The sequence below is a fragment of the Sphaerodactylus townsendi genome, unplaced genomic scaffold (genome assembly GCF_021028975.2).
Source record: "Sphaerodactylus townsendi isolate TG3544 unplaced genomic scaffold, MPM_Stown_v2.3 scaffold_26, whole genome shotgun sequence".
In the NCBI taxonomy this organism is placed as follows: Eukaryota; Metazoa; Chordata; class Lepidosauria; order Squamata; family Sphaerodactylidae; genus Sphaerodactylus; species Sphaerodactylus townsendi.
Window position 1 is genome coordinate 44 of NW_025950429.1, and position 24,416 is coordinate 24,459.

At 46.1% G+C, this 24,416-nt stretch overlaps 1 protein-coding gene across 1 annotated transcript in view; it reads right to left on the reverse strand.

Moving 5' to 3' along the window:
- Positions 1-12,924: 12,924 nt before the first annotated feature.
- AR (androgen receptor) overlaps positions 12,925-24,416 on the reverse strand; it is a 234,500-nt gene continuing 223,008 nt past the window's right edge. The window contains exon 8 of the mRNA XM_048482896.1: positions 12,925-18,602. Within this exon, the coding sequence (XP_048338853.1) occupies positions 18,447-18,602 (156 nt within the window). The 3' untranslated portion in view covers positions 12,925-18,446. The remainder of the gene's footprint in view (positions 18,603-24,416) is intronic.

Consider the following 24,416-nt stretch of genomic DNA (forward strand, 5'->3'; position numbering starts at 1 on the left):
TACAGGGGGGAAGGGAGTTCAGTGAAGATGTGATGGCACAGATGGCATTCTGCCCTTGGAAACTGTTTTTTTCTCACAGAAAACTAATCAGTTCAGTCCAGAGGTATTGTAATTACAGGAGAGCTCTCGGCCCACCTGGAGCCTGGCAACTGTACTGTTGAAGTTTAATGGCCAAAGTCAGAAAAGTGGAGGACGACCTGCTCTGGGCGCCGCCATGCTCCCCCTCCCCCACAGAAGGGCCAAGTGCGCAGCCTGAGGACGCTCTCTGACTGCACTTTGCTCCCGGGCTCAGGTTACAGCCTGACCTGCTGCAGGTAGTCTTTGGCAGAACCCATAATGCCAGCTAAATGGATAATTGACGTACCTTGGTAATGTAAACAGGATCTGCATCATTTTAATAAAATCAAAAGCCTTTCTGGTTCTGGTGGGTTTTCTGGGCTGTGTGGAAAGCCCGGAAAGCCCACCAGAACCAGCTGAATCCGGCCGTGAAAGCCTTCGACAATACAAAAGCCTTTCTGTTTAAGAGGATCATTAAGGCACTTAGAAATCCATTCATGCTCCAAAAAACCTTACAGGAATTGTAAATGAGGCTGCACCATCAACCAACATGAAGAGATGACTAATGCTGGGCTCCTCCCAAGAAGGCCTAACCATTGGAGTCCATAACATCTGGAGTGCCAAAGGTTGCCACCATGGGCCTAACCTGTGCTTGCTTAAGAGCTGGCCTCCGATGCTGGCTGCAGTGCTGGGCTCCGGTCGGGCTGTTATTTACTTATATCCCACTTTTCTTTCCAGTTGGGGACCAAAGCAGTTTAGAACATTTAATTTAATTTTCATTCATTGGATTTATATGCTGCCCTTCCTGGAATCAAGTCAGGATATTGATGCAGTTTTAAAAGAAATAAATAGGGTTGTGCCCCAAAGCTCTAGTGTAAACAAGAGTGAACCAAAATCTCATTCTTTCCTCCGCCACTGTCTCACAACAACAACCCTCTGAGGTAGGCCAGGCTGAGAGGCTGTGATGGATGAAAGGTCACTCAACAAGTTTCCATGGAAAAGTGAGGATTTGAACCTGGATCAGCCAAGATCCTAGCTTAGCAGCCTGTTCATTGTGCCACAATGACTCAATGCAATATTCACAGCAAAGTAAAAGGCACGAGAGCAAGACAGATAACAGTTTTTGATCAGATGGCAGCAGAGCTCACAATTTAGTAAAACTGCTATATTTTGAGAGAACTACCACTTTGGGTATTTAATTTTTCATTCCCTTTTACAGTTACACTCCCAAAAAACTAGCCTGAAAATCACCAGGCATGCTTCTAATTTACCCACTAAAATTGGCCAACACTTATTAAAAGTTTGCCACTCAAATGGTGCTGGATCTGAGAGAGACCACAGACCTTTTCCTGGCAACTTCCTGCCAAATCTCTCCCCAACTCTCAGCACAGTGTGGGCAGCGTTGCCAACCCTTAGAAGGCCCAAATCTGGCAAAGGCTGGGGCCTCCCTGGGTGGGAGCACAGAGGGTGGTTCAGTTCCTGTGAAAGACTTCTGACTGAGCAGAGCAGACGAGACTGAACTGGACCCACGTCCACTGCAGAGGGAGGAAACTTGTTGTCTCCCTGTGTGCAAAACCCTGCAGAGGATGATCCCACAAGCAACTGGACTGCAGGCAGAAAACGGGCTCCCAGGCAAGCCTTTGGCCACTTCCAGCGCAGGGCTGATTCCCCTCTTGGCAGCCACCTTCAGGCAACCTTGCAGGGAGCCAAGCAGCCCGTCCAGGAATATAGGGTGGGAAAAGAAGGAGGAAGAGGAAGGAAACTAGGGGGGCGGGGTGGACATAGACCAGGCTCCCTCTTTCTTACTCTCTCCCTCCAAGCAAGCTCAGGCACTGCTGGGGTGAAAAGTATCTTCAGTACCCACTCCCATCCTTGAAGTGTTAACCCCCCACAGGCATCCGTCTCTGGCCCTGTGACTTCCTGGCCCCCCACGCACCTTCCTTGGAAGAGCCTAATACTGATCCTGAGGCACAGGAAGATCCTCAGAGATTTCGGCAAAGTAGTCCTATGGTGTTCCTCAGGTTAGTGAAAATATTCATCTTGTCTGTTCCTGGCTCCAGTTTTATGATTTAAGTATCCACAGATTTGGCCACATTGACAACTCTGTCTATCTGCTTATGGGTGGGTGGGGGAGTCAGTGTTTCTGGGTCATCAGTGAAAAAAGGGGGGGGGCAGCAGAGCCTTGGTGCTGCTGAGGATCCCCTGGTCTGAAAGCTTTCTTCCATCCCACAAGAGCTGCAGACGAGGATAGGCCCCATTCCCAGCCTCTGCCACATGGGCTGGCTGGCTTAGATGAGCAGCGATCCTGGTTGCTTCCCACTTGGCCAGCTGAGTTTAAACAGAAGCATCTCCCTGGTTGGCATGTTAAAAACCTCTAGCTGGGGCCTGGAGACCTCTCAGAACTATGACGGATCTTCAGACTACAGAGACCAGTTCTCCTGAAGAAAATGGCAGCTTTAGAAGGTTGGCATTGTACCCTCTAAGGTCTCTTCCCGTCCTCAAATCCCACCCTCCCAGGCTCCACCCCCAAATCTCCAGGAATAAGAACATAAGAACTAGCCTGCTGGATCAGACCAGAGTCTATCTAGTCCAGCACTCTGATACTCGCAGTGGCCCACCAGGTGCCTTTGGGAGCTCACATGCAGGAGGTGAAAGCAATGGCCTTCTGCCGCTGCTGCTCCCGAGCACCTGGACTGTTAAGGCATTTGCAATCTGAGATCAAGGAGGATCAAGATTGGTAGCCATAGATCGACTTCTCCTCCGTAAATCTGTCCAAGGAGTTGGCAACCCTAGTTGGCTGGGGCCTTCTGCACACCTGTACCACCTGTCCTCCTCCAATCTTCCCCAGTCTCCAGAGGAAGAGGTGCACTTGTCTGGAATCCAGCCTACCTGAGTGCCATCTCAGAAGCCAGCTCAGAAGCTCTTTCTTCAGGCTTGGCTTATGCAATATTTAGTTTTGTGAAATACACACACACACACACACACACACACACACACACACACACACACACACACACACACACACAGAGAGAGAGAGAGAGAGAGAGAGAGAGAGAGAGAGAGAGAGAAACTAAAACACTCAATTATTAGTAAACAACGATGGTGCCTTAATCATGTATGCCAAGTGATCGATATAAATTCTGATTCATACGCACCATGGAAAGCCACAAGATGTTAATGGATGTGGGAAAGGAGGAAAGAAGAGGAAGTGGGAGAGGAAGGGGGGAGGTGGGGAGAGGGGATGGGCAGGGAGGGAGGGCTGTCGCTGTCCTCAGCTGTAAGCCTGGAGGAACACCTCCGTCTTGCAGGCCCTGTGAAACTGTGCAGGTGCCACAAGGTTCTGGCCTCATTTGACAAAGAGTTCCATCAGGCTGGGGCCAAGGACGAAAAAGCCCCAGCCTTGGTTGAAGACGGCCGGATACATTTTGGGGCCGGGACCACCAGGAGATTGTTAGTTGCAGAACACGGTGTTCTTTGGGGGGCATAACCTGTACATAGGTTTTGAATTAACCAGATTTGATTATTATCTTTTGAACTAGAGACTCTTAACCTTGGTGATGCCCATCTGGTTCTTGTTTCCCAAGTGTGCTTAATGATATATATTTAGGCCCTACCCATATGTGTGCTACGTAGAACTGACAGGGCTCTCATCTGCTGGAATTAAATGCTATGTGCGTGTGGTGGAATATGGATTTGGACTTTATCCGTGTTTGCTTCTTGTCTTATATGGGTTTATATTGCTTTGTGAGACTTGTAAACACATGGAATAGCACTTGTGAACTCCTTAGATACATACTGTATTTTCTGCTGGGGCTGCCTCTTGACCTCACAGGATGGAATACTGTGACCCATCTCTGGCCCCAATCTGTTCCTTGCTCAGCATCTCTCATCTAAACAAGGAGACTTGAAGAATTCAGCCAGCATTTACAATCCCCAGTTAGGGCTACGAAAGGATTCTTTCCCACCACATATAACCATGGGAGAGAACTCATCTGCCTTGGACTAGGGTTGCCAGTTGAGGATTGTAGAATTGTAGGGTTTGGGAGGTGAAGGACTCCAATGGGGTATAACGCCATAGAGAACACCTTCTAAAGCAGAGATTTTCTCCAGGGAACTGATCTCTGTTGTCTGGAGATCAGTAAAAGTCACAGCAAAAGGGATCAGTCAACGGAACCAGTGACCTTGACACTGTTGTCTCCTGGAGCCCTGTTCATAGGAAGCCGGGGCAAAGCACAATAAGCAACTGCCTAAAAGCGAAAGGAAAGAAAGGGAGGAGTCAGAGCAGCTGAGAGCCAGGATGCCAGGAGACATATCAAGCCCAAGAGGCATGCCAAGAACTGGCTGAAAGGGACCAGGACTCGGCCAGTCTCCAGCTCCCGCCTGGGGGATGGCAGCTCTATGAGGACACTACGGGCTTCGGTTGGCTTTCTTCCTGCGATAATTGTAGCTCCTTACGATCCTGCACTAAAACCTCATTTTCCCGAACACAAAATGGGAAGGAGTTTGGATTTATACACTGCCTTGCTCTCCTGTACTCAGGGCAGGGTACAAACACCTATTCCTTCCTTTCGCCACATTGGATACCTTGTGAGGTAGGTGGGGCTGAGTGTTTTGAGAAAAGTGTGACTAGCCCAAGGTCATATATGAAGAAAAATTACTCTGCCTGGCTCAAAAGAACAGCAATAAAACCATAAACTTTTAATAGAAATGATGTTATTCTGGCTCATTCTTTCTATACTAGCCCAAGGTCACTCAGCAGGAATTAAAGAGTAGGGAAACATGTCCAGTTCACCAGATAAGAGTCTGCTGCTCACGTGGAGGAGTGGGGAATCAAATCCGGTTCTCCAGATTAGAGAAGCAAGGACTGCAGAAGGACTCCATCATCCAAAGCCCTACATAAGATCTTTTCTAACCTGACTGGACCTGGTTCATCGGTGGAATGAGCGGCCTGTTTTGTTGCTTTCCTGAAGAACGGTCTCCTTGAAGTGCGCCAGCTCTGGCGTGACCTCCAAGGCAGCTCGCTGAGTTTAATAAGCCTCCAAACACTGAGGAGAGCACCCAAACAGGACTACCGGAGTCTCCAGTTAGGCCCCATTGCTGGATGAGGCAGCCCTGGCAGCGGGGGCTGGCGGTGTGCAAAAGCCTTGAACGCTGGGCGCTGTCTACCTCCCCCCTCCCGGTTTCTCCTCTCCAATCCTTTTTAATAAGCTAAAGAGGTTTTCGTGTCTATATGATTTAGCCTTCGTGAAATGCAATCCGCTTCCTCTGTGGATATCAGCTGCAATAAGGCTGCGACATAGGAGCTTGTCACTCATGCCAGAATCTCCATGGAAAGGTTATTCTGTACCTGCAAATGTGTACTTTTGATTAAGTCGCCTACTTTGCAAGTACACTCTGGCAATAGCACATTTATAGCGTTGGTGAGATCAAGGCTGCTGGGGCATTAGAGGCGGCTGGCGGCAGAAAGAGACGGCACTAAGAGCCCGTGTGTATCTGAGGCCTTGTAAAGGTTTTGTTTTATGGCTGCTGCACAGAAAGACTGATTTGTGAAGAAATTCTTGGTCCAAAGTTTGCTTTTGCCCTCATTTCCAGATAACCAAGAGAGTTGTCCAGATCTCTGAGGCGATGCCTATGGAGTGTTTTGAAGGCCCCGAAGTCTCCATCAGGGTGTTACTTAGAACAAGGCTGCTATACCCCTGTGGAGAAGTTATGCTGTTGGCTGCACATGAGCTGGGTTGGTTCTTATTTTATTTTAAAAATGAAACATTCAAATAGTTACTTTAAAAATAACTATAAAATATTACCTTGCCATGTGGTAACTTTTAAAAGACTGCCAACATAGCCAGGAAAAAGTGAAGGAACAAGAATTACGTGAAGGGCCGTCCCACCTTCCTCTGCAACCTTTTCCTCTGCAAAAGGGAACTCTGCACTGGCATTCCCTGGGCACAGCTGCCAGCTTGGCGGGGCCACGGCTCACAGGATCAGCCGCTGTGCTGCACTTTGGGGTGTGTGTGTGTGAGAGAGAGAGAAAGAGAGAGAGAGAGAGGAGACTGACCCCCTACACACAAATGCAGTGTGGCTGGTGCCTCTTATAAATGCACACAGACAAGAGGGGGGGATGTGTTCTATTGCAGTGAACTAGCAGAGTAAATAATAGGGCAGAGATGTGAAGGAGCTGTTTTCAAGAACTTTATTAGACAACAGATGAATTTACACTAAATATGGGAACAGCAAACTCATTGTTTCTGGTTCAGCTGCTGGCATCTCTGAGGAAAAGAATCAGGGGTTGTGTGTTTATAGTTAACTTTCTATTGAAACTGAAAAGTGGGGGACCTCAGCAGAATGACAGGGTGGGGAAAGAGCTCACAGCTTGTCATTGCTTCTGGCCATGGCCTAGTCGTGCCTTGGAGGTCCATCTAAAAGGCCGTGCAAAGTCCTCCTGTACAGGGGGTAGCTTTGCCTCAGCAGCCAGGCCCTGCAGGGGCTTTCTCCCTGCCTCTGGCCCTTGGCATTCTTCTGAATGGGCCTGGGGCCAATTCCTGATGGGCCTTCCTGCTTCCTGTTGGAGTAATAAAACCCTAGAAGTGAGTAAATCCATCATGCACTTGCTATGGAGCTGAAGCTGCCAGCCCAATGGATCTTCTCTCAGTTTTCCCCACACAAATAGTGTAACCCCCATGCCCAGAATGGGTTGGCCCAGAATGGGTTGACCCAGTAAGGGGTGGAGACTCGGAGCAGCAGAGAGGCTGAAAGAGCTCTTTTGCAGAAGAAACAAGGCTACCAGACTCGGACCTTGATTTCTATAAGCCCTTAACACCTTGTTAAGGGTTTCTTTTGTGGTTGTAATGGGTGAGAGTTCTCCTGGAAACCTTCATCATGTTGCAACCTGTTCATCAAGCCCTTGGAGTCTTCAGGAGCCAGCCAACTTGCAAAGAAGAAATTGGACTTGGCAATATCAGTAGACTGTAAAGAGAAGGACTTGAAATGCAACCTGAACAGGACCTTGAATTGTAACGTTAAATGTTGATGTTTAATGTTAATTGTAAAGAGAAGTAAACCATATTGTTGTTTAAAAATTGTTGTTGCAACTCATTCCAAGTACTGCCCCACAGAACCCACAAGCTGAGGTTACAAATGGCGCCCAACCAGCGTGGGGCTTGGAAGTGAGATTGCAAATATAAATTGCTTGCAATGGAAGTGTGCAGCAAGTTGGGGTTTGATCCCCATATAACTGTTTTGTTATGTGATGTAAGTTCAAGAGATGTTGCTATGTGAATTTGAAGCACATGATTCTGTTTGGAAGTTGCATGAAGGAAGGGATTCCAGTTGCAATCCCCCATCCCTTCTGCAAACTGCTTGGCTGAATTGCAACAATTGCTGTAAAGAGTTTTGCAAACGGCCAGAGCAGCTAAGCTTAAGGGAAAGACAATGTTCTGCATTCAGATGCACCAAATGTGGTTCCTCCAAGTACAGGAATCTCTGGGGAAATCATTGTTTAATGATTTCAAAAGTTGCATTGCAATTACTGTCGGGACGACAGAATTTTAGTGGGGGAGAATGTAACCCCCATGCCCAGAATGGGTTGGCCCAGAATGGGTTGACCCAGTAAGGGGTGGAGACTCGGAGCAGCAGAGAGGCTGAAAGAGCTCTTTTGCAGAAGAAACAAGGCTACCAGACTCGGACCTTGATTTCTATAAGCCCTTAACACCTTGTTAAGGGTTTCTTTTGTGGTTGTAATGGGTGAGAGTTCTCCTGGAAACCTTCATCATGTTGCAACCTGTTCATCAAGCCCTTGGAGTCTTCAGGAGCCAGCCAACTTGCAAAGAAGAAATTGGACTTGGCAATATCAGTAGACTGTAAATAGAAGGACTTGAAATGCAACCTGAACAGGACCTTGAATTGTAACGTTAAATGTTGATGTTTAATGTTAATTGTAAAGAGAAGTAAACCATATTGTTGTTTAAAAATTGTTGTTGCAACTCATTCCAAGTACTGCCCCACAGAACCCACAAGCTGAGGTTACAAATAGCACTTGGTGCCCCACCTAAGTGTAAGAGGTTGGACCCCTCCTCCCACTAAGGGATGCCAGTAAAGGCACAGAGGCCAAAAACTGGCATAAGAGCAAGACAATACTCCTGACAAAATAGATGCCTCTCAAGCGTTTTGGGATCCATCTAGAGCAGGAGTGTCCAACTCTGGTGCCCCAGATGTTCATGGACTACAATTCCCATCAGCCCCTTCTGATTGGCGATGCTGGCAGGGACTGATGGGAATCGTAATTCATGAACATCTAGGGCACCAGAGTTGGACACCCCTGATCTACAATGTCAAGCTGTCAGGGGATTGTACCTATGTGAATGAGATGCATTCCTAACTCAATGTAACTGCTTAATGCTACAAATCAAATGCTTCTAAAAATATATATGTAACCAGGCTGCTATATGTTACCACTGCCGTCTGAGGCATTCTTTCATTGATCTTTACTTTATGGCTTCACACACTTAGTTCGGTTGGTGTTGGTTTCCCTCCCTGCTACGATATTTAATGTTTTTTGGTAGTGAGTTATTACATTGTCTGAGCTTTTAGGGTAAGTGTTAGGTATAGATGGTTATGTCTTAGGCTTTGTTTAGTGATTTGATGTTGTATTGTTAGGTTAGTCACTAGGCTAGGTTTATACTTACGTTACCCTGCTGTAAATTGCTGAGGGTTTTTTTTGTTTTGGGTCATTATGATGGGGGAGATGTTGCCATCTGTTACTTATTGTGATTCTATGACTGTTGTTTATGCTGCTTTATACTGTTATTATTATATTGTTCTTCTATTGCTTGATATTGTTATATTAATTTTATGACTGTTGCTGTTTATCCTGTTTTATATTGTTATTGTTCTACTGTTGTTGTTTGCCACCCTGAGCTCTCCTGGGGAGGGTGGAATACAAATTGAAAAATAATAAATAAATAACTAGGCTCCCCCTGACACCCTGGTCCCATGAGAGAAAGAATTGTATCGTTTATTTCATGGGGGCAGGAAGCCAGGTGACTTTCTCTTGCTATCTGCTGCTGTCCTTGGGGCGCCTCAGCTCCGGGGACTGTTTTTCACAACTTCTTGGGAAAGTGTGAAGGGGGGCGGGAGGGGGGGCAGGGGCAGTGCTTGGATTGGATAAAGGGAATGACAAAAGCCAGGTTTGTCAGAACAGACTTTGCCAAGCTTTGGTGCTTCGATGCCTACTGATCAAGACTAGAGAGTCTGCTTGTTATTGGTTTTCTGGGCTGGAAATACTACAGAGTCTGTTTACTGGCTTAAGGTTCGAGACCTAACACGAAGCCAGTTCTCCTGGGCTCCCGTGCCGACTTCTATTCATGCTGCTATGGATGGGGAGGCTACCGACAGTGGTTTGGACGGCAGCACTGGGGCCCAAGCTGTGGATGGTCGGGCTGCTGTTTATTGGCTTAAGGTTAAGACCTAACACAAGCCTGGCTCCGAAGGCCAATTAACTTTTCCCATGGCCCTGGCTGGACAGTGGTGATTTCAAGCAGACCATTACTTGCCCTATCAGCACCCATGTCAGCAATCAATCAGTATTCGAGAGAATAGTTCAGGCATTCTCTTGGGCTGTGACGACTCATCAAGCTTCTCCGATCTTTTTGTTCAAACCCTGGAAAAGCAATCAATTTGTTCATAGAATTCAAATATTTAAACATGGCTATCATGTCAACCCTTAACCTTCTCTCCTCCAGGCTAAACAAACCCAGCTCCCCAAGTCTCTCCTTGTAGGGCATGGATTCCAGACCTTTTACTATTTTGGTCATCCTCCTCTGGGCCTGATCCAGCTTGTCAACAGCCTTCTTGGAATTGTGGTCCCCAGAATTGGACACAGTATTCCAGGTGAGGTCTGACCAATGCAGAATAGAGAGGTTCTATTATGTCCCTCAGTCTAGACACTAAACTCCTGTTGATGCACCCAGAATTTCACTAGCTTTCTTGGCTGCCGCATCACACTGCTGACTCACGTTCAGCTTGTGGTCTACTAAGACTCCCAGATGCCTTTAATGTATATTGTTGTCAAGCCAGGTGTCACCCTCCTATATCTATGCATTTCATTTTTTCTGCCTATGTGTAGGAACTTACATTTATCTCTGTTGAAATTCATTTGGTGTTTTTGGTTTTGGCCCAGCTCTCTGACCTGCCCAGGTCATTTTGGATTCTGGCCCTGTCCTTTGGGGTATTAGATATCCCCCCTAATTTGATGTCATCTACCAAATTGATTAGCATGCCCTCAATTCCATCACTGATAAAAATATTGAACAGCACTGGGCCCAGGATAGAACCCGGTGGCACCCCACTAGTCACTTCTCTCCAGGATGAAGAGAAGCCATTGGTGAGCACCCTTCCGGTTTGGTCAGTCTACCGATTTCAAATCCATCTATCAGTGGCATTGTCTAGCTCACGTTTTACTAGCTGGCTTGCAAAAATGTCATGGGGGACCTTGCCAAAGGCCTTACTAAAATCAAGGTATGCTACATCCACAACAATCCCTTAAATTGCCACGCTTGTCACTCTACCAACAAAATAGATTGGTATGATTTGTTTTTGAGAAACTATGCTGACTTTTAGTGATTATGTCATTCCCTTTTAAGTCCTTACAGACTGTTTAATGATCTGCTCTAGAATCTTTCCTGGTATTGATGTCAGGCTGTCTGGGCAATAATTGTTTGGGCCCCCTTTTTGAAGATGGAAACAATATTAGCCCTCCTCCAGTCTGCTGGGACTTCTGTTCTTCAGGAGTTCTCAAACATTATTGCAAGTTGTTCTGAGATTACTTCTGCCAGTTCTTTTAATACCTGGGGAGGTAGTCCATCAGGCCCTGGAGATTTGAATTCACTTAAAGTATCCAGGTATTCCTGTACTACCTCTTTATTTCTTCTGTGCTGAATTTCCCCTACTTCATCTTCTGTTCCATTTCCCCCTCATTGAGCACTGTTTTCCTTTTGGGAGTAGGCCAAAGCAAAGAATGTGTTGAGTAGTTCTACCTTTTCTTCGTCTCCTGCTAGTATTTTGCCATCTTCTTTACACAGTGCCCCAATCATATCCCCTTTCTTCTCTTCTTATCATTTTTATCTGGCAAACCTGAGTTCATTCTGCACTTTAACTTTTCTGACTTTCTCCCTACACATCCTGATTATTAGTTTGAATTTGCCTTTGGTGATTTTCCTTTTTCCATTTCTTGTACATGTCCCTTTTAAATTCTAGCTCAGTTGAAAGATTTGTAGACATCCATCCTTGATGCCTTAGGCTCCTCCCATTTTTCCTCCTCATTGGAACTGTTTGAAATTGTGCCTTCAAGATCTCACTTCTAAGAAACTCCCACCCATCATGCGCTCCCTTCTCTTTTAGTATTCTTAACCACAGGATCTCACTTCTAAGAAACTCCCACCCATCATGCGCTCCCTTCTCTTTTAGTATTCTTAACCACAGGATCACACCCAGTAGCTTCTTAAGCTTACTGAAATCAGCTTTCTTAAAGTCTAACATGTGTGTCTGACTTCACTTGGCAACCCCTTTCCACTGAATAACAAACTCTAGGAGTTTGTCTCGGGCTTTCTGCCAGTTTTTCTTCTACTACCTTCGGACCCATTCTGGGGAATAATTTAACAACTGGTTGTTTACAAGCATCATTTTAACAACCGGTTCTGCCGAAGTGGTGTGAACTGGCTGAATCCCACTTCTGGTCCTTTGGCCACTAATAGTGAGTGTGTGTGTGTGCGTGCGTGCTGGATCCATTCACACAGCCCCGCCTGCACATGGGCTCTTTCTATTGCTCCTAGAAATGCTGGTCATTTTCCTCTTATCCACTGCTTTCCCTGGACGTCCCTTCAAGGCTGGCATCTATTACCCACCCCTAAAATGATTTATTTTTATTTTATTTTAAATTTCTACCCCACCCATCCCTGAAGGGCTCAGAGCGGCAAACTATCCATCTTCCTCCCTCTTCTCTTGTACAATGTGTGTGCATACATTCATTGCTTAAAATACATTTGTTTTACTATTTTTACTCTTTAATAAAACCATAATTTAAGTATACGACCACTGGATCATTTTTACCAATGACTACCTTGGTATATGTAGCTTACGGATTCCAGTTGCACCCACTCACTCTCTGTCTCCAACTGATTCCCCCAACGAAAATGGCAGCTGCCTACCTAGGGTAATGTAGGGTTGTCAGCCTCCAGATGGACCCCAGAGACTTTTCAGGATCACAGCTGGTCCCCAGATGACAGAGACCAGTTGCCTGGGAGACAAATGGCTCAGTGGAGGGTGGGCTTAATGGCACTGCACCCAGCCGAGATCTCTGCCCTCCCCTCCCCAAACCCTGCCCTTCCCAGACTTCATCCCCAAATCTCCATGAAGTTCATGAGGCAAAAATGGTGGCCATGATCTAGCAGCTGCACTGCAACATTATCTTTTTTGTCTCACTGAATATACACCAGCTCCTTTTTAAAAGGTGCCTCCAGAATATGTCTGATAAACACAATATCCTTTATGACAGGGAGAGCAGAGGTCAGTCTTCAATGAAGCCAGAGCCAAGGAATGTTCAAAAATACTCCATAAAAAAGAAGTTATTTACTACAGCCAAAGTCCCTGATAACTTCCTAAGCAAAGACAAAAACACACAAACAGTTGTAGAAAATCTACAGTTGCGTCTCTGACCAGAATAGGAGTTGCCGACGTCCAGCTGGGCCCTGGGGATCTCCTGGGATTATAACTGATCTCCAGTCCACAGAGATCCCTTCCCCACGAGAAAATCCCTGCCTGAGACAATCGACTGGACGGCAGAATGAGAAAGAAGGAAAATAAAATCCACACAAGTCTATTCCAACAAAGTTTTATTATTATAATTATAACTGGAGCATCCAGAGAATCCAAGATTACAAAAAAGGAGCTTTAAGTACAGCAGGTGATGTCCCCCCCACCCCACCCCAGGTCCAGCGATGGCCAGTGAGGAACCAAGGTTTTGTCTCAGACTCTCCTGTGTGATGCGATGCCTCACTGTACCCCACCCACATGTCCTGGTTTCTTGCCAAGTCTAAGTGAATGCAACTCAACACAGGGTTTTTTTTGGGGGGGGGGGGACTCTAGCTTTTGGAGATGGAGTGCTTTGATTTCCAAGGGTGCAGTGCACCAGGGAACATCCTTGTCCAAGTCTCCTCCTTTCAATGAAGCCTTTCAATGAAGCAGCTGTTCCCAGGTGACTGCACCCAACAGCTCCATCCAGGTGTCCTTCTGCCAAGTCCCAGGCTGGCTCTACTGAGGCCCACCCAAAGCTCCCCCATCCATGACAGCAGGAGAACTTGCGGCTACTGTTTGGCACCACAAGATAGAGGCAACTGTCTGAAAGCCACACTTCTGTGTGGACAATCAGGAGAACCACAACGGTCTCTAAGGAGCACAGCAGGAGGCCGGCTGCCCTTCACCAGGCTGGGGCCGCAGCAGAGCAGAGGGGATCTGCTGCTACGGTTGGAATTTGTACAATAGCCCTCGAAGCTGAGAGAAGCAAAAAACAAAAACCCACACCCCAACTTATGAAATTGTCTACATATGATACACTTCAGCTGCCTTGCTGATTTTGAGATTTCATAGTTTCACAAATTTATTTGGCTGCATGAAGACAACTGAAAACTTACCATTCTACTTCGCTCCTTAAACAGACAACCCCCCACCCCCTTACACACACGCGCGTGCGGGCACATGTCACACCCACCCTCTCCCAGATATCCCCATCTCACAAATAAAAATGTATGCATGTGAAGATATTTTTTTAAACGATGCAAACAAACTAACAAATAAAACATTTTTTTTGTTTAAAAGGTGCCACCATCTCCCCTTAGAGCACAAAAAGTTCAGCAGGACACAGAAAACAGCTCTGAAAACTCTCCAAAACGGTCCACCACCTGCACCAAGAAATCCCTGCCAGCTTCTCCTGGGTGAGAGAAGTGCCGACCCCGACACCCTTTCTGGGTTCCACCAGACATGAAGGCAAGAACCCTCTGCTGCTTCCTGCAACTGGGGAGCAAAAGATGTGTGCTGAGCAGCCCCCCACCGCCCAGGCCTTGGAAAGCAACCAGCGCAATCTCGAGTTACACCCATCTAAGCCCCTTCTAGTCAGCGTCCATAGAAGGCTGGAACTCAACGTAGGATTGCACTGTGAGCAAATCAGGGCTCCACAACACCCGGAAGATGCTTCTTTTCAGCTCATCACATCCCCCGGGTGTCTCCACCCCTCCCTTCTCTGATCCGAAGCATCCTTGGGGGCTCTATTTCAAGGAGCAACATGTAGGTCGCAAAACTGGGTGTGTCTGTGCATTCAGCAGTCTGGTTACTGTTCAAGCAAAGAATCCCATGAAGGTATGGCCCCACAAAACACACACACACTGAAGTGGCCATCATCCGTTCACAAAAATATTTTTGACAACCTGCACATATCACATGCACAGAGAACCTTCATGCTATTGAAAGGGAGCAGAAATGGGCTGGTCTCTTGGCCATCCCTTTAGTGCAAATCATGTCCCTTTAAACCAAAGTGCAGCCCCTTCCTCAGCAGACGTCATCCACAGCTCTGGGCACTCTGAGGGTGGGGGCAGAGTTCACAGCCACACAATCAGATCTACAGGCAAGAGAGAGAGAACCCCCCCCCCCCAATGGACACACATGGTAGATCCATGATCCTTTCATCCCCACAAGCTTCAATGCAAAGAATGGCCTTCTTTCTTTTTGCTTATAGTCCTTGTGATTTGTGAAAAAAGTCTTGGCTTTTACAACAATCATTCTTTGGCAACAACATCAGCAACACAATTCTGGAGAGAGACTGCAAGGGGACAAAAAAACCAAGCACAGCTTCACGAGGGGCCTTCCCAGAAAAGGTCTGTGAAGTCAAGGTGGAGTCTGAGGACTCCCACTTAGATGATGGCGCAGGCTTCCAAAAGACACAGAGGACACCAAAGAAATACAGATTCACAGAAGGCATCTTTAAGTGCAGATGTTAGGAGTATGTGTATTGGGGAGGGCCCACTCAGCCAGAGCCAAACACTCAACCTTTCTTTGCTTCTAACCAAAAGGCAAAAATATCAACAGGCCTCTGTCCTAAGAAGCCTTTGCCTGGGTAGATGCCCCTTCTGCTTTCACAAGGCATAATTGAAAACCAGAACAGAGGGCTAAGACATTTCCCCAGATTTTTTTCTTTTAAATGGCCGCAGCAGCAACCATGTAAGTAAACTGAAGAAAGTAAATCGTTCAACCCCCCCCACCCCATATTTACATTGTTGTCAATATATGTGTTTTAAATGGATCATTCAGAGACTCTTCCAAATGTAGCTGTGCTCCAACCATCCACAGGTTGTCTGACCTCTTCAGCGCCACGAGAGCTTGATGGTAGAGAGGAAGGGGTGGGTCCAGAAAGAGCAGCTGCATAAATCTATCAGAGCTACGAAGAACAAAAACCCCTGCGGCCCCCTCCTCTGGCGCACTTATTGTGGCTTCTCCTGCAGGCCCGAAGCAATGTCCTCCTATGCAGAAGTTGCCTGCTTCATGGCCCAGCAATGCCACCTCTTGCTTTAGGGTGCTGGAGGCAATTGTGCCACCTTTTCTGGCATAAATGGGCATATTCAGATTGAGGAGGCTGCTTTTTTGTCTTAAAAAAAAGATTGAATGTTTAGGGAGGGGGGGGTACATCCTTTTGCAGGCTCTACTCATTCTCTATATTCCTCTCTCTCCTCTTCACACACTGCAGCTTATTGAGCCAGAAAGTATGCTATTCTCCACATTTGGTTTCAACAACAGAACCATTAATGTTTGTATCTCATGCTGGACTCTCCCACCCACCCCATCCCAACAAGGGATGCTGGCAGCTTCCAACTAGCAAATTCTTCTGCAATAGAGGTAATATAAAACCTGTGTTCAGTTCAAGCTGTGAATGCTTCAAAAAGTGATGTGCTGGTTACCTCTGCTGCTGACTTTGAAAGTGGGCATCAAACAGCCAGCACATGTCCCATCTGGTCCACAAGGCTGTACTGTCATCTCCATATGTCTCTCCCCGTGTATGAGGAAGCCCAAGCAAGACTTTCCAGAACAATGCAATTACCCAGCTAAGGTGGTCAGCCATTGGCTATTGGAAAATACAGCACAGATGGCAGCTAGTTGGATACTCAAAAAAACCTGTGCAAATTAGATTATGTGACCATGGCTGGGGTGGGGTGGGGGCAATGGTCATTTTAACAACAACGACTAACTGAGAACGCTGGGTAGTTACTTCTGATTACCCTGGGAGCTTGCAAGGAAGAAGCCAACGAATCAGATTGTCACTGAAGAGAAGAGGCAGCTGAAACTGCCGTGGGTGGAGCTCCCCTTCCCCAGACATGGCAAGACACAAACTTTGCTGCTTAAAGATAACGGGCGAGTGGAGGGCCGTGCTTGGGTCAGGCAACTGGCTGTGTGTTGATATTTCCCAGAGATGGCAAAAAAGGTGTTTTCTTTTTGGGGACTTTTTTTAAAAAAACAACATCATATATGTATATAAATGTGGTTCTTATGAGAACCAATGTGTTTTAGCACATTAAACTGAGCTGTTCAACAGGGTGTCTCAAATCACTGATTAAAAAAAAAATTTTTTTATACTTTTCCGCCCTTGAAGGAATCTTGAACATCCCAAGATGGCCTGCTGACCATAAAGTTTTCTTGCTCTAGAATTCTTTGCGTCAGCCTGCGGCATTCCATGGTCAACGGCCACACAAACTCTCATGCAGAGTCATGAGAATGTGAGAATTCTGCTTCACGACAAAGGAGGCAACAGCCCTGTGGGAAGGGCAGTCTCAGTTAATATCTAACAAAAATTGCAGTTAGGGGAAAGAGCCCCAAGTGACCCTTTCTCTCAATGCACCAGGAAACTTATGCCATTTTTTTAAAACACTCCCTAGTGGAGTGGGTTAGGACAAAATGCTATGTAGTTCCTCAGGAGTCTCGGAGTCCTCTTTTTGCTTTGATTCTGGGAACTCCACTTGTTACTTTCTGAAAGAACAGGTCAAGCAAGGAGGTGTCTCCAGGTGAGCTTAGCTGAGCAGGAGGCACCAGGGGGTGAAGGCCTCAGACGTAGGCTGGCAGCACAGGTAAGAAGGATAAGAAAGGCAGATGGCACTCAGAACTAAAGGCTGGTTTTCTCAAGAGAGCACTTCCTTTCACAATGTGAAGGAGAAAGTGATCGATATGGAATGTGATCAGTCACTGGGCAATCTTTAGTTTCAACTCGTGGTCCACAGAAGAAAAAACAATCCCCCGTAGTCTTTCGGGCACTGGCAACTCTCAAGCTCTTCTGTTTTGTTGGTTGGTTTGATTGTTTTCTTGATGAGCCAAGAGCCCTGGGGCAGATCAGGCACTTCCCCCGCCAACGAAATGGTGCTGCACAAATCCCGAAGCCAACAGAGAGGCCTGTCTGGCCCTGGTGGGGCAGCACTCAGCACTGCAGGCAGGAACAGGGTGGTGAGTCTGTCAGGAGGCTGAGGGGTCGGTGTTGCTGGTCTGAGCAGCAGGTACATGGCTCTCCATGCATAGTTGGCACAACAAGGGGGCCTGGGGCTTTCCTGGCATGCAAATACAACATGGCCCCAGATGGACAGGCACACGCTTACAGGTGCCGGGCTGGCGTGATGCCCGCAGCTGCAAAAAGAGGTCTTTTCATTGTCTGTTGGTTTGTTCTGAAATTGTTACAATCTTCTGGACTGATTTTTGGTGTCATGTGTGTTCTGATCTCACATTCGCTAAAGAAACCCTCCTGCATCTTGAAGAGGAGGACGGCCCCAGCGAGAAAAACAAGGTCAGCAAGAAAAATTGACCTTCTCCCAATATGCTTTTTTTCTATTTTAACTTGCTTGTCACTTTGTTTTTTTTAAAAAAAGAATAACAACCACAGCAACAACGACTAAAGTGAGATGTGCGTGTTTGTGTGTGTATTTCAAAGCACAAAAGGCCACAAAAATCATGGTGGAAAATACACAAGTGCAAGCATGTAAACAAATGTCACTTGGCATCATGCCATATTGTCACTGTGCCTCAACTTCCTTCCCCAACAACTGGGGGGAGGGGGGACGCCATTCAAAATAGGAGCAAAAGCCGGGGCACAAAACCCAGGTGCAGGATAGGCCTAGGAGGAGAAAAAACTGAATCCAGAAGTCCAGAGATCCCAGCAGGTTGTGTTCCATTGCTGCATGTCTTTGTAGAGGCAACATTCAAAGGCACTGCAGTGCGGTAGTGCAGAGAGAACAGGCAGGCAATGACTGAAAGAATATCCGTGTGGCGGGGGGGAGGGGGGGGGGAACAGAGGCTGGCTCTTCGCCCCCTTTCCGTTATTGGCTGTGAAAGTAGATGGGCTTCACTTTTCCAGAGAGGATCTTGGGGACTTGCACAGAAATAATCTCAGCCATCATTTCTGGGTAGTCCACGCTGACCATGTGGGACTTCACTAAGAGGTCAAATGTAAACTGATGCAGCTCTCGAGCAATCTAGGAAAGAGAAAGAAGAGAAGTTTCAGGCAAGGGCTCAATCTCTAAGATGATACAGTCTCTTCTCTGGCAAACACTCCTGGGGCAACATAAACCCTAGACTCGACAGAGCCTTGCAGAGGGTGAAATCTCTTTGAAATCCCACTGAGAGATTGCAGTCAGGGGAGGAGGAGGAGGAGGAGGAGGAGGAGGAGGAGGAGGGATCACTTCTTAAGACTGAACTTTGGCCTTCTCATGAAATGTTGTGCTCTTTGTAAAGTCGGAGTTGTCTAGAAAATATTTTGGACTACTTACATTTCTGGAACGAGGGGAAACAGAGCTTTTAACACCACAGTGAATAATGTGGCTGCATCATTGCTTCTTGAACTGAACTGTGACATTTTGGCTCTCTAAGAATAAAAATGGCTGACAAAGTTTGAATGATACAATTTCATATAAATCATGGTCCACAGAAATTTGGTTCAGATTCGTTACATTCATTATATTTGACTATGTGGTTCAAGTTCAAGGTGGAGACAATTTTTTAAATTTTATTACCAGTTTTTCATTTGATAGTCCTACCAGAACATCTTTATAATATAATATTATAATATAATATTGGACTCTTTCTTCCTTACATTTACATATACACATATGTGCACTGAGGCAACATTTTGTCTCAATGAATTTATATCTGTTCCAGATACCAACGTATCCTATATTTATCTGAGAGGAACAGTCTACAGTGGATTATAGATAGTCTCTGTATAATATATTGTCAAAGGCTTTCACGGCCGGATTCAACTAGTTCTGGTGGGTTTTCCGGGCTGTGTGGCCGTGGTCTGGTGGATTTTGTTCCTAATGTTTCGCCTGCATCTGTGGCAGGCATCTTCAGAGGTGTATCACAGAGAAAAAGTCTGTTTCTCACTGTCTAAGTGAGAAGGGAAAGTTTATTGTGGTATATTGTCCACGTCCCAGGGTGGGGAACTAATCATTAACTGTTTGGGTGGGACTTGCTATGCAAAGGTATGGTAGAGTGCATTGCATTGCAGGTTGGGTTATCAGTCCATTTTTTAAGTACTGGGAGCCAGGCCCTGCTAATCTTCAAAGTCTCTTCTTTCTTTTTGAAGTTGTCCTGGTGTTTGTGAATTTCAATGGCCTCCCTGTGCAGTCTGCTTAACCATCCTGAAAAATCTGCAGTTGCAGAACACGTGTTAAACAAAACTGGACATAACATTTTATTTGAGAACACTGAAATTTTGGACAATTCAGAAGCCTACTATGTCAGACTGCATGTTTACTGGGATTTTTTTGTAGACTTGTTTTGTTTTATTAGCTGGTTGAGTTTTTACTATTTTAGTTGTGAGCAAGTTGTGGAAAAACAGCATGACATCTTTACAAATAAATAGCTAAATAAGATGGGGGATGTTGGTAGTAAATGATAATCCATCTAAAGTGACAGTTTTAGAAAGGTAAAACTGGGAAAATCAGAAGATGGCCTTTATTAATTTTGTAGAGAAGACAGGGGTTGTTCTGTATGTCAAAGAGGGCATACAGTCGAATAAGGTAGGAAAATGAATAAATTTCCCCTCAGAATTGCTATGGTACAGACAGAATGTCTGAAGTAGCTTAAAAGTGGGGGCATACTATTGCCTGCCTAATCAAAACTCTGAAGGTAACCTGAAATGGAAAAAGAGGTAAAGAAGCAGAAAATTGTGAAATAATGGGCAACTTCCTCTCATTGTCTGGGCACCTGCATATTTCAGTCATGACCAAGAGGCTTAAAGGGTTGAACCTTGGAACAGAACTGATGAGAGGGGAGGTGACCCAAGGCTTTGATCCTAAATGGGGCACATGATGTGAGAGGAAAGTCTGAGAGAAGGAGCCAGGAACAAAGTGATTCCGTCTCACATTTATGCAAACAGAAGGTTGTCCTAAAAGTCCAGCTCAGGTACACTTGATGTCGCAAAGGGAAACTTTTCCAAACTTAAGGTATGAGTCATAAGAAAGATGAAAGGGAGAATAAAGAAGGTCAAATCTCTTCAGTATGCTTGGAATAATTGAAATGGTGGTAGAATATATTCCACAGATTAGGAAAACTTCCACCAAATCGCCAGTCTCCACAGAAGAGGCAGAATCTCTTACTGGCCAACTGAGCAGAGGGAAAGCCCCTGTGCACATGGCAGCCCACCTGAATTTCTGTAAAATAGCTTAAAGTGCTGGGCTCCAATCCTGGCATCATTCTTCACTTACGATTGATGTGACCAGTCCTATTATTCCCAAGGACAGGGGCATGGAGACTGCTGTTCTATTCTTTAAAAGGGGAAGGAGGGATAATTCATCAAGTTGCAAGTTGAATGACAGACGCTTCCTAGGTAAGTTCACAAGCTGGCTCATGCAGGAGGATCTAATTGGAGATGAACAAGATGGCTTCAAGGAAGGGAGATCAACCATGGACCGCTGTCTGATTCTGCAACATCTTATTGAAAAATACTCCTCTAGAAGCCCAGTTTCATTATATGCTACTTTCACAGATTTGAAGGCAGCCTTTGATTCCATCTTGAGAATCAAATTTTGGGAAAAGCTAGAAGCAACATCAATAGACTACAGACTTCTTTACTTAATTTGTCTCCATGAGATAAAACCACCTCTAGGGTCAGATGTTGCAGGCAAGGGCATCTCTCAAGTTCAATGAACACCTTTAAGGGAGTCAAACAAGGTTGATTATTAGCCCCCTAGCTGTTTATTTTCTATATCAATAATACTAACGAAATGTTCATCTTCTGAAATTAGTGCATCGTTGGATTTCTATGTTGCTATATGCCAGTGATGGTGAACCTTTTTGAGACCGAGTGCTCAAATTGCAACCCCAAACCCACTTATTTATCACAAAGTGCCAACCCGGCAATTTAACCTGAATACTGAGGTTTTAGTTTAGAAAAAATGGTTGGCTCCAAGGCGTGTATTACTTGGGAGTAAGCTTGGTGGTAATCAATGGGTTTGCTTTGAAGCAACCATGCAACTCTGCCAATGGGTGAATAACGACCCTAAGAGGGTTTACTCAGAAGCAAGCCCCATTGCCAGCAACCGAGCTTACTGCCAGGTAAAGGATCACACTTTAATTCTTCGCATGAAAATCAGTGGTGTTTAACAGTGCTTAACAGGGTTACCTACACTGCTTTCCCAAAACTAGGTCTTAGGTTTAATGCTAATAATTGAGCCCAGCAGCCCAGGCCAGCCTAGATGGGGGGGGGGGGGGCTCTGTTTGCGCGTGATCACAGAGAGGGCTCTGAGTGCCACCTCTGGCACCCGTGCCATAGGTTCGCCACCACTGCTATATGCAGATGAACCCCAGTAGGCTCAGAAGAGTTCTGAAGAGGCTTGCCCAACACTGCACCAAGGACCAATTATCACCCCCCCCCCCCCCCCAAAAAAAAATTATGGCATTTGACGACTACCTAAATATTGGGCATGGAGCATAAATGGCCACAAGATATAGCAGGTGGCCAGGTTTCAGTATCTTGGGGTTGCCTTGCAGGTCTCTAGCTTAAGGGCAGCCCAAAGTAAGCGTGCAACAGAGCTTGGACAAAAATCTGTCTACAAGATAATTACTGCATATACTCGTGTACAGGTCAACCCGCATATAAGTCGAGGCACCTTATTTTACCACCAAAAACTGGGAAAACTTATTGACTCGTGTATAAGTCTAGGGTGGTAAATTTCAAAAATAAAAATAGATACCAATAAAATCACATGAATTGAGGCATCTTCTAAGATCCCCACAGCAGCCTCAGCTCTTGGCTGCTCTGGCGGACAGAGCTTTCGCCTTGCAAGCAAGGAAACTCCAAAGCAGGCAGGGGGAGGTAAGAGCCGGGGTGGTTTCAACAAAAATACTGGGTATACTTAACAACAATTTTTGTTTTCTTGCTTTTCCAGAGACTAGGACAAGGAGTAATTGATTCAAGGTACAATAAAAGAGATTCCACCTAAACATTAGGAAGAACTTCCTGACAGTAAGGGCTGTCTGACAGTGGAATACGCTGCCTCGAAGGATGGTGAAGTGTTAGGTCTCGAACAAGCCAATAAACAGATATAGTTGATCAGTAGCATTTATTGAGAGCCGTCAGAGCACCAAAGGTTGGCAAAGCCCAGTTCTGACGAACCTGCCTCTTCCCACCCCCTTTGTCCCTGGCAAGTCTCCCCTCCCAGATTCCCAAGAAACTGTGAACACCAGTGTCCCTGCAGCTGAGGCACCCCAAATAGAAAGCCACCTGGCTTCCTGCCCCACACAATAACGGATGCAGCTCCGTTTCTCATGGGGTCGGGGAAAGCCTAGTTTTCTACAAAGCATGTGAAGCCATAAAGATCAAGGAAAGAATGCCCCAGAATGCAGTGGCAACATATAGCAGGCTGGTTACATATATATATTTTAGCAGCATTTGATTTATAGCACTAAGAGGTTACAATGAGGTATGAATGCATCTCAATCACCTAGATACAATCCCCCCTGACATTCCGCCCCCCTTAAGTTCCACCCTACACCCGGCCGACGAGGGTAGGATTTGTCAGGGGGCCCTCATTTTACTGGCACCAACCCACTCGTTGTAACCAGGTGGAAAAGGGAGCCAGGACACCAGGTACTGGTGTCGGCTCCTATAATCCCATGATTATAGATAATTAGGGGATAGGGCGGTATATTAAATCAAATAAATAATAAATAATGAATCCATGATAGAAGCCACTTCGTGATGCTTATCTTCTCCAATCCACTTGGGAGGGGGCACAGCTAATTTTGGATGCCAACGATTTGCCAGGGGTGCAGTAATGGAACACAGGGTGTATACCACACAAGGTTTGGGGTCATTTTAGTTCAATCGCTACAGGATTAATCATCCTTAACACTTTAAAGGGCCCAATGAATTTATGCCCCAGTTTTCAACTCCCCTGCAACCCCAATAGGTTCCTGGTGGAAAGGTATACAAAGCTCCCCTTTTCGTAAGATTTTGTGCGCTGTTTGTTATCTGCTTGTTGTTTATAGTCCTCTTTTGATTTTTGCATTGATCTCTGGATCACTTTCCATTAGTCCTGCGGACTCAATATCCACGCTTGCAAGTCCCCCAGCCCCTCCACCTGCTTTCCTAACAGCGGGAAAGGCTGCCCCTCCTGACCACACCACTTGAAAGGGGCCTTTGCCCGTGCTGTGGTGGAGCGCATTGTTATAAGCAAATTCTGTGAAAGGCAATACGTCAATCCAATTATCTTGATGATAGTTCACATAACACCTTAGGTATTGATCTAACACTGCATCTACTCTCGGTCTGGCCATCTGTTGCTGCATGATAGGCCGACAATAACTCCTGCTCCACCCCCAGTAATTTCAGTAATTGTCTCCAGAACCGGGATACAAATTGGCTGCACTCAGAGATTTGGAATAGCCCCAAGCCAGGAGGCCCGGTGGGAAGGGGTACGGCTGATCCGCTCCCAGCAGAACCATCTTGATGGGATCTCTTCCACCCGAGTCGCCCCGGTATCACCTAGGGTACTGTCATGGCCTCTTCAAGGCTCTCATGGACATCCTCGGCAGGGTACTTGCCCACAGCTTGGGCCCCACTGCTGCTGTCTGAACTATTGTCAGTAGTTTCCCCACCTGTAGCCCCATACATAGTAATAGGAATGGACGTAGGCACGGGGGTCCAGGAGAACTGCCTTACAGTTAGGTCTCGAACATTAAGCCAATAAATGGACTCTGTATAGTTGATCAGTAGCACTTATTGAGAACCGTCAGAGCTTCAAAAGTTGGCAAAGCCAGTTCTGATTAATCTGCCTTTTGCCACC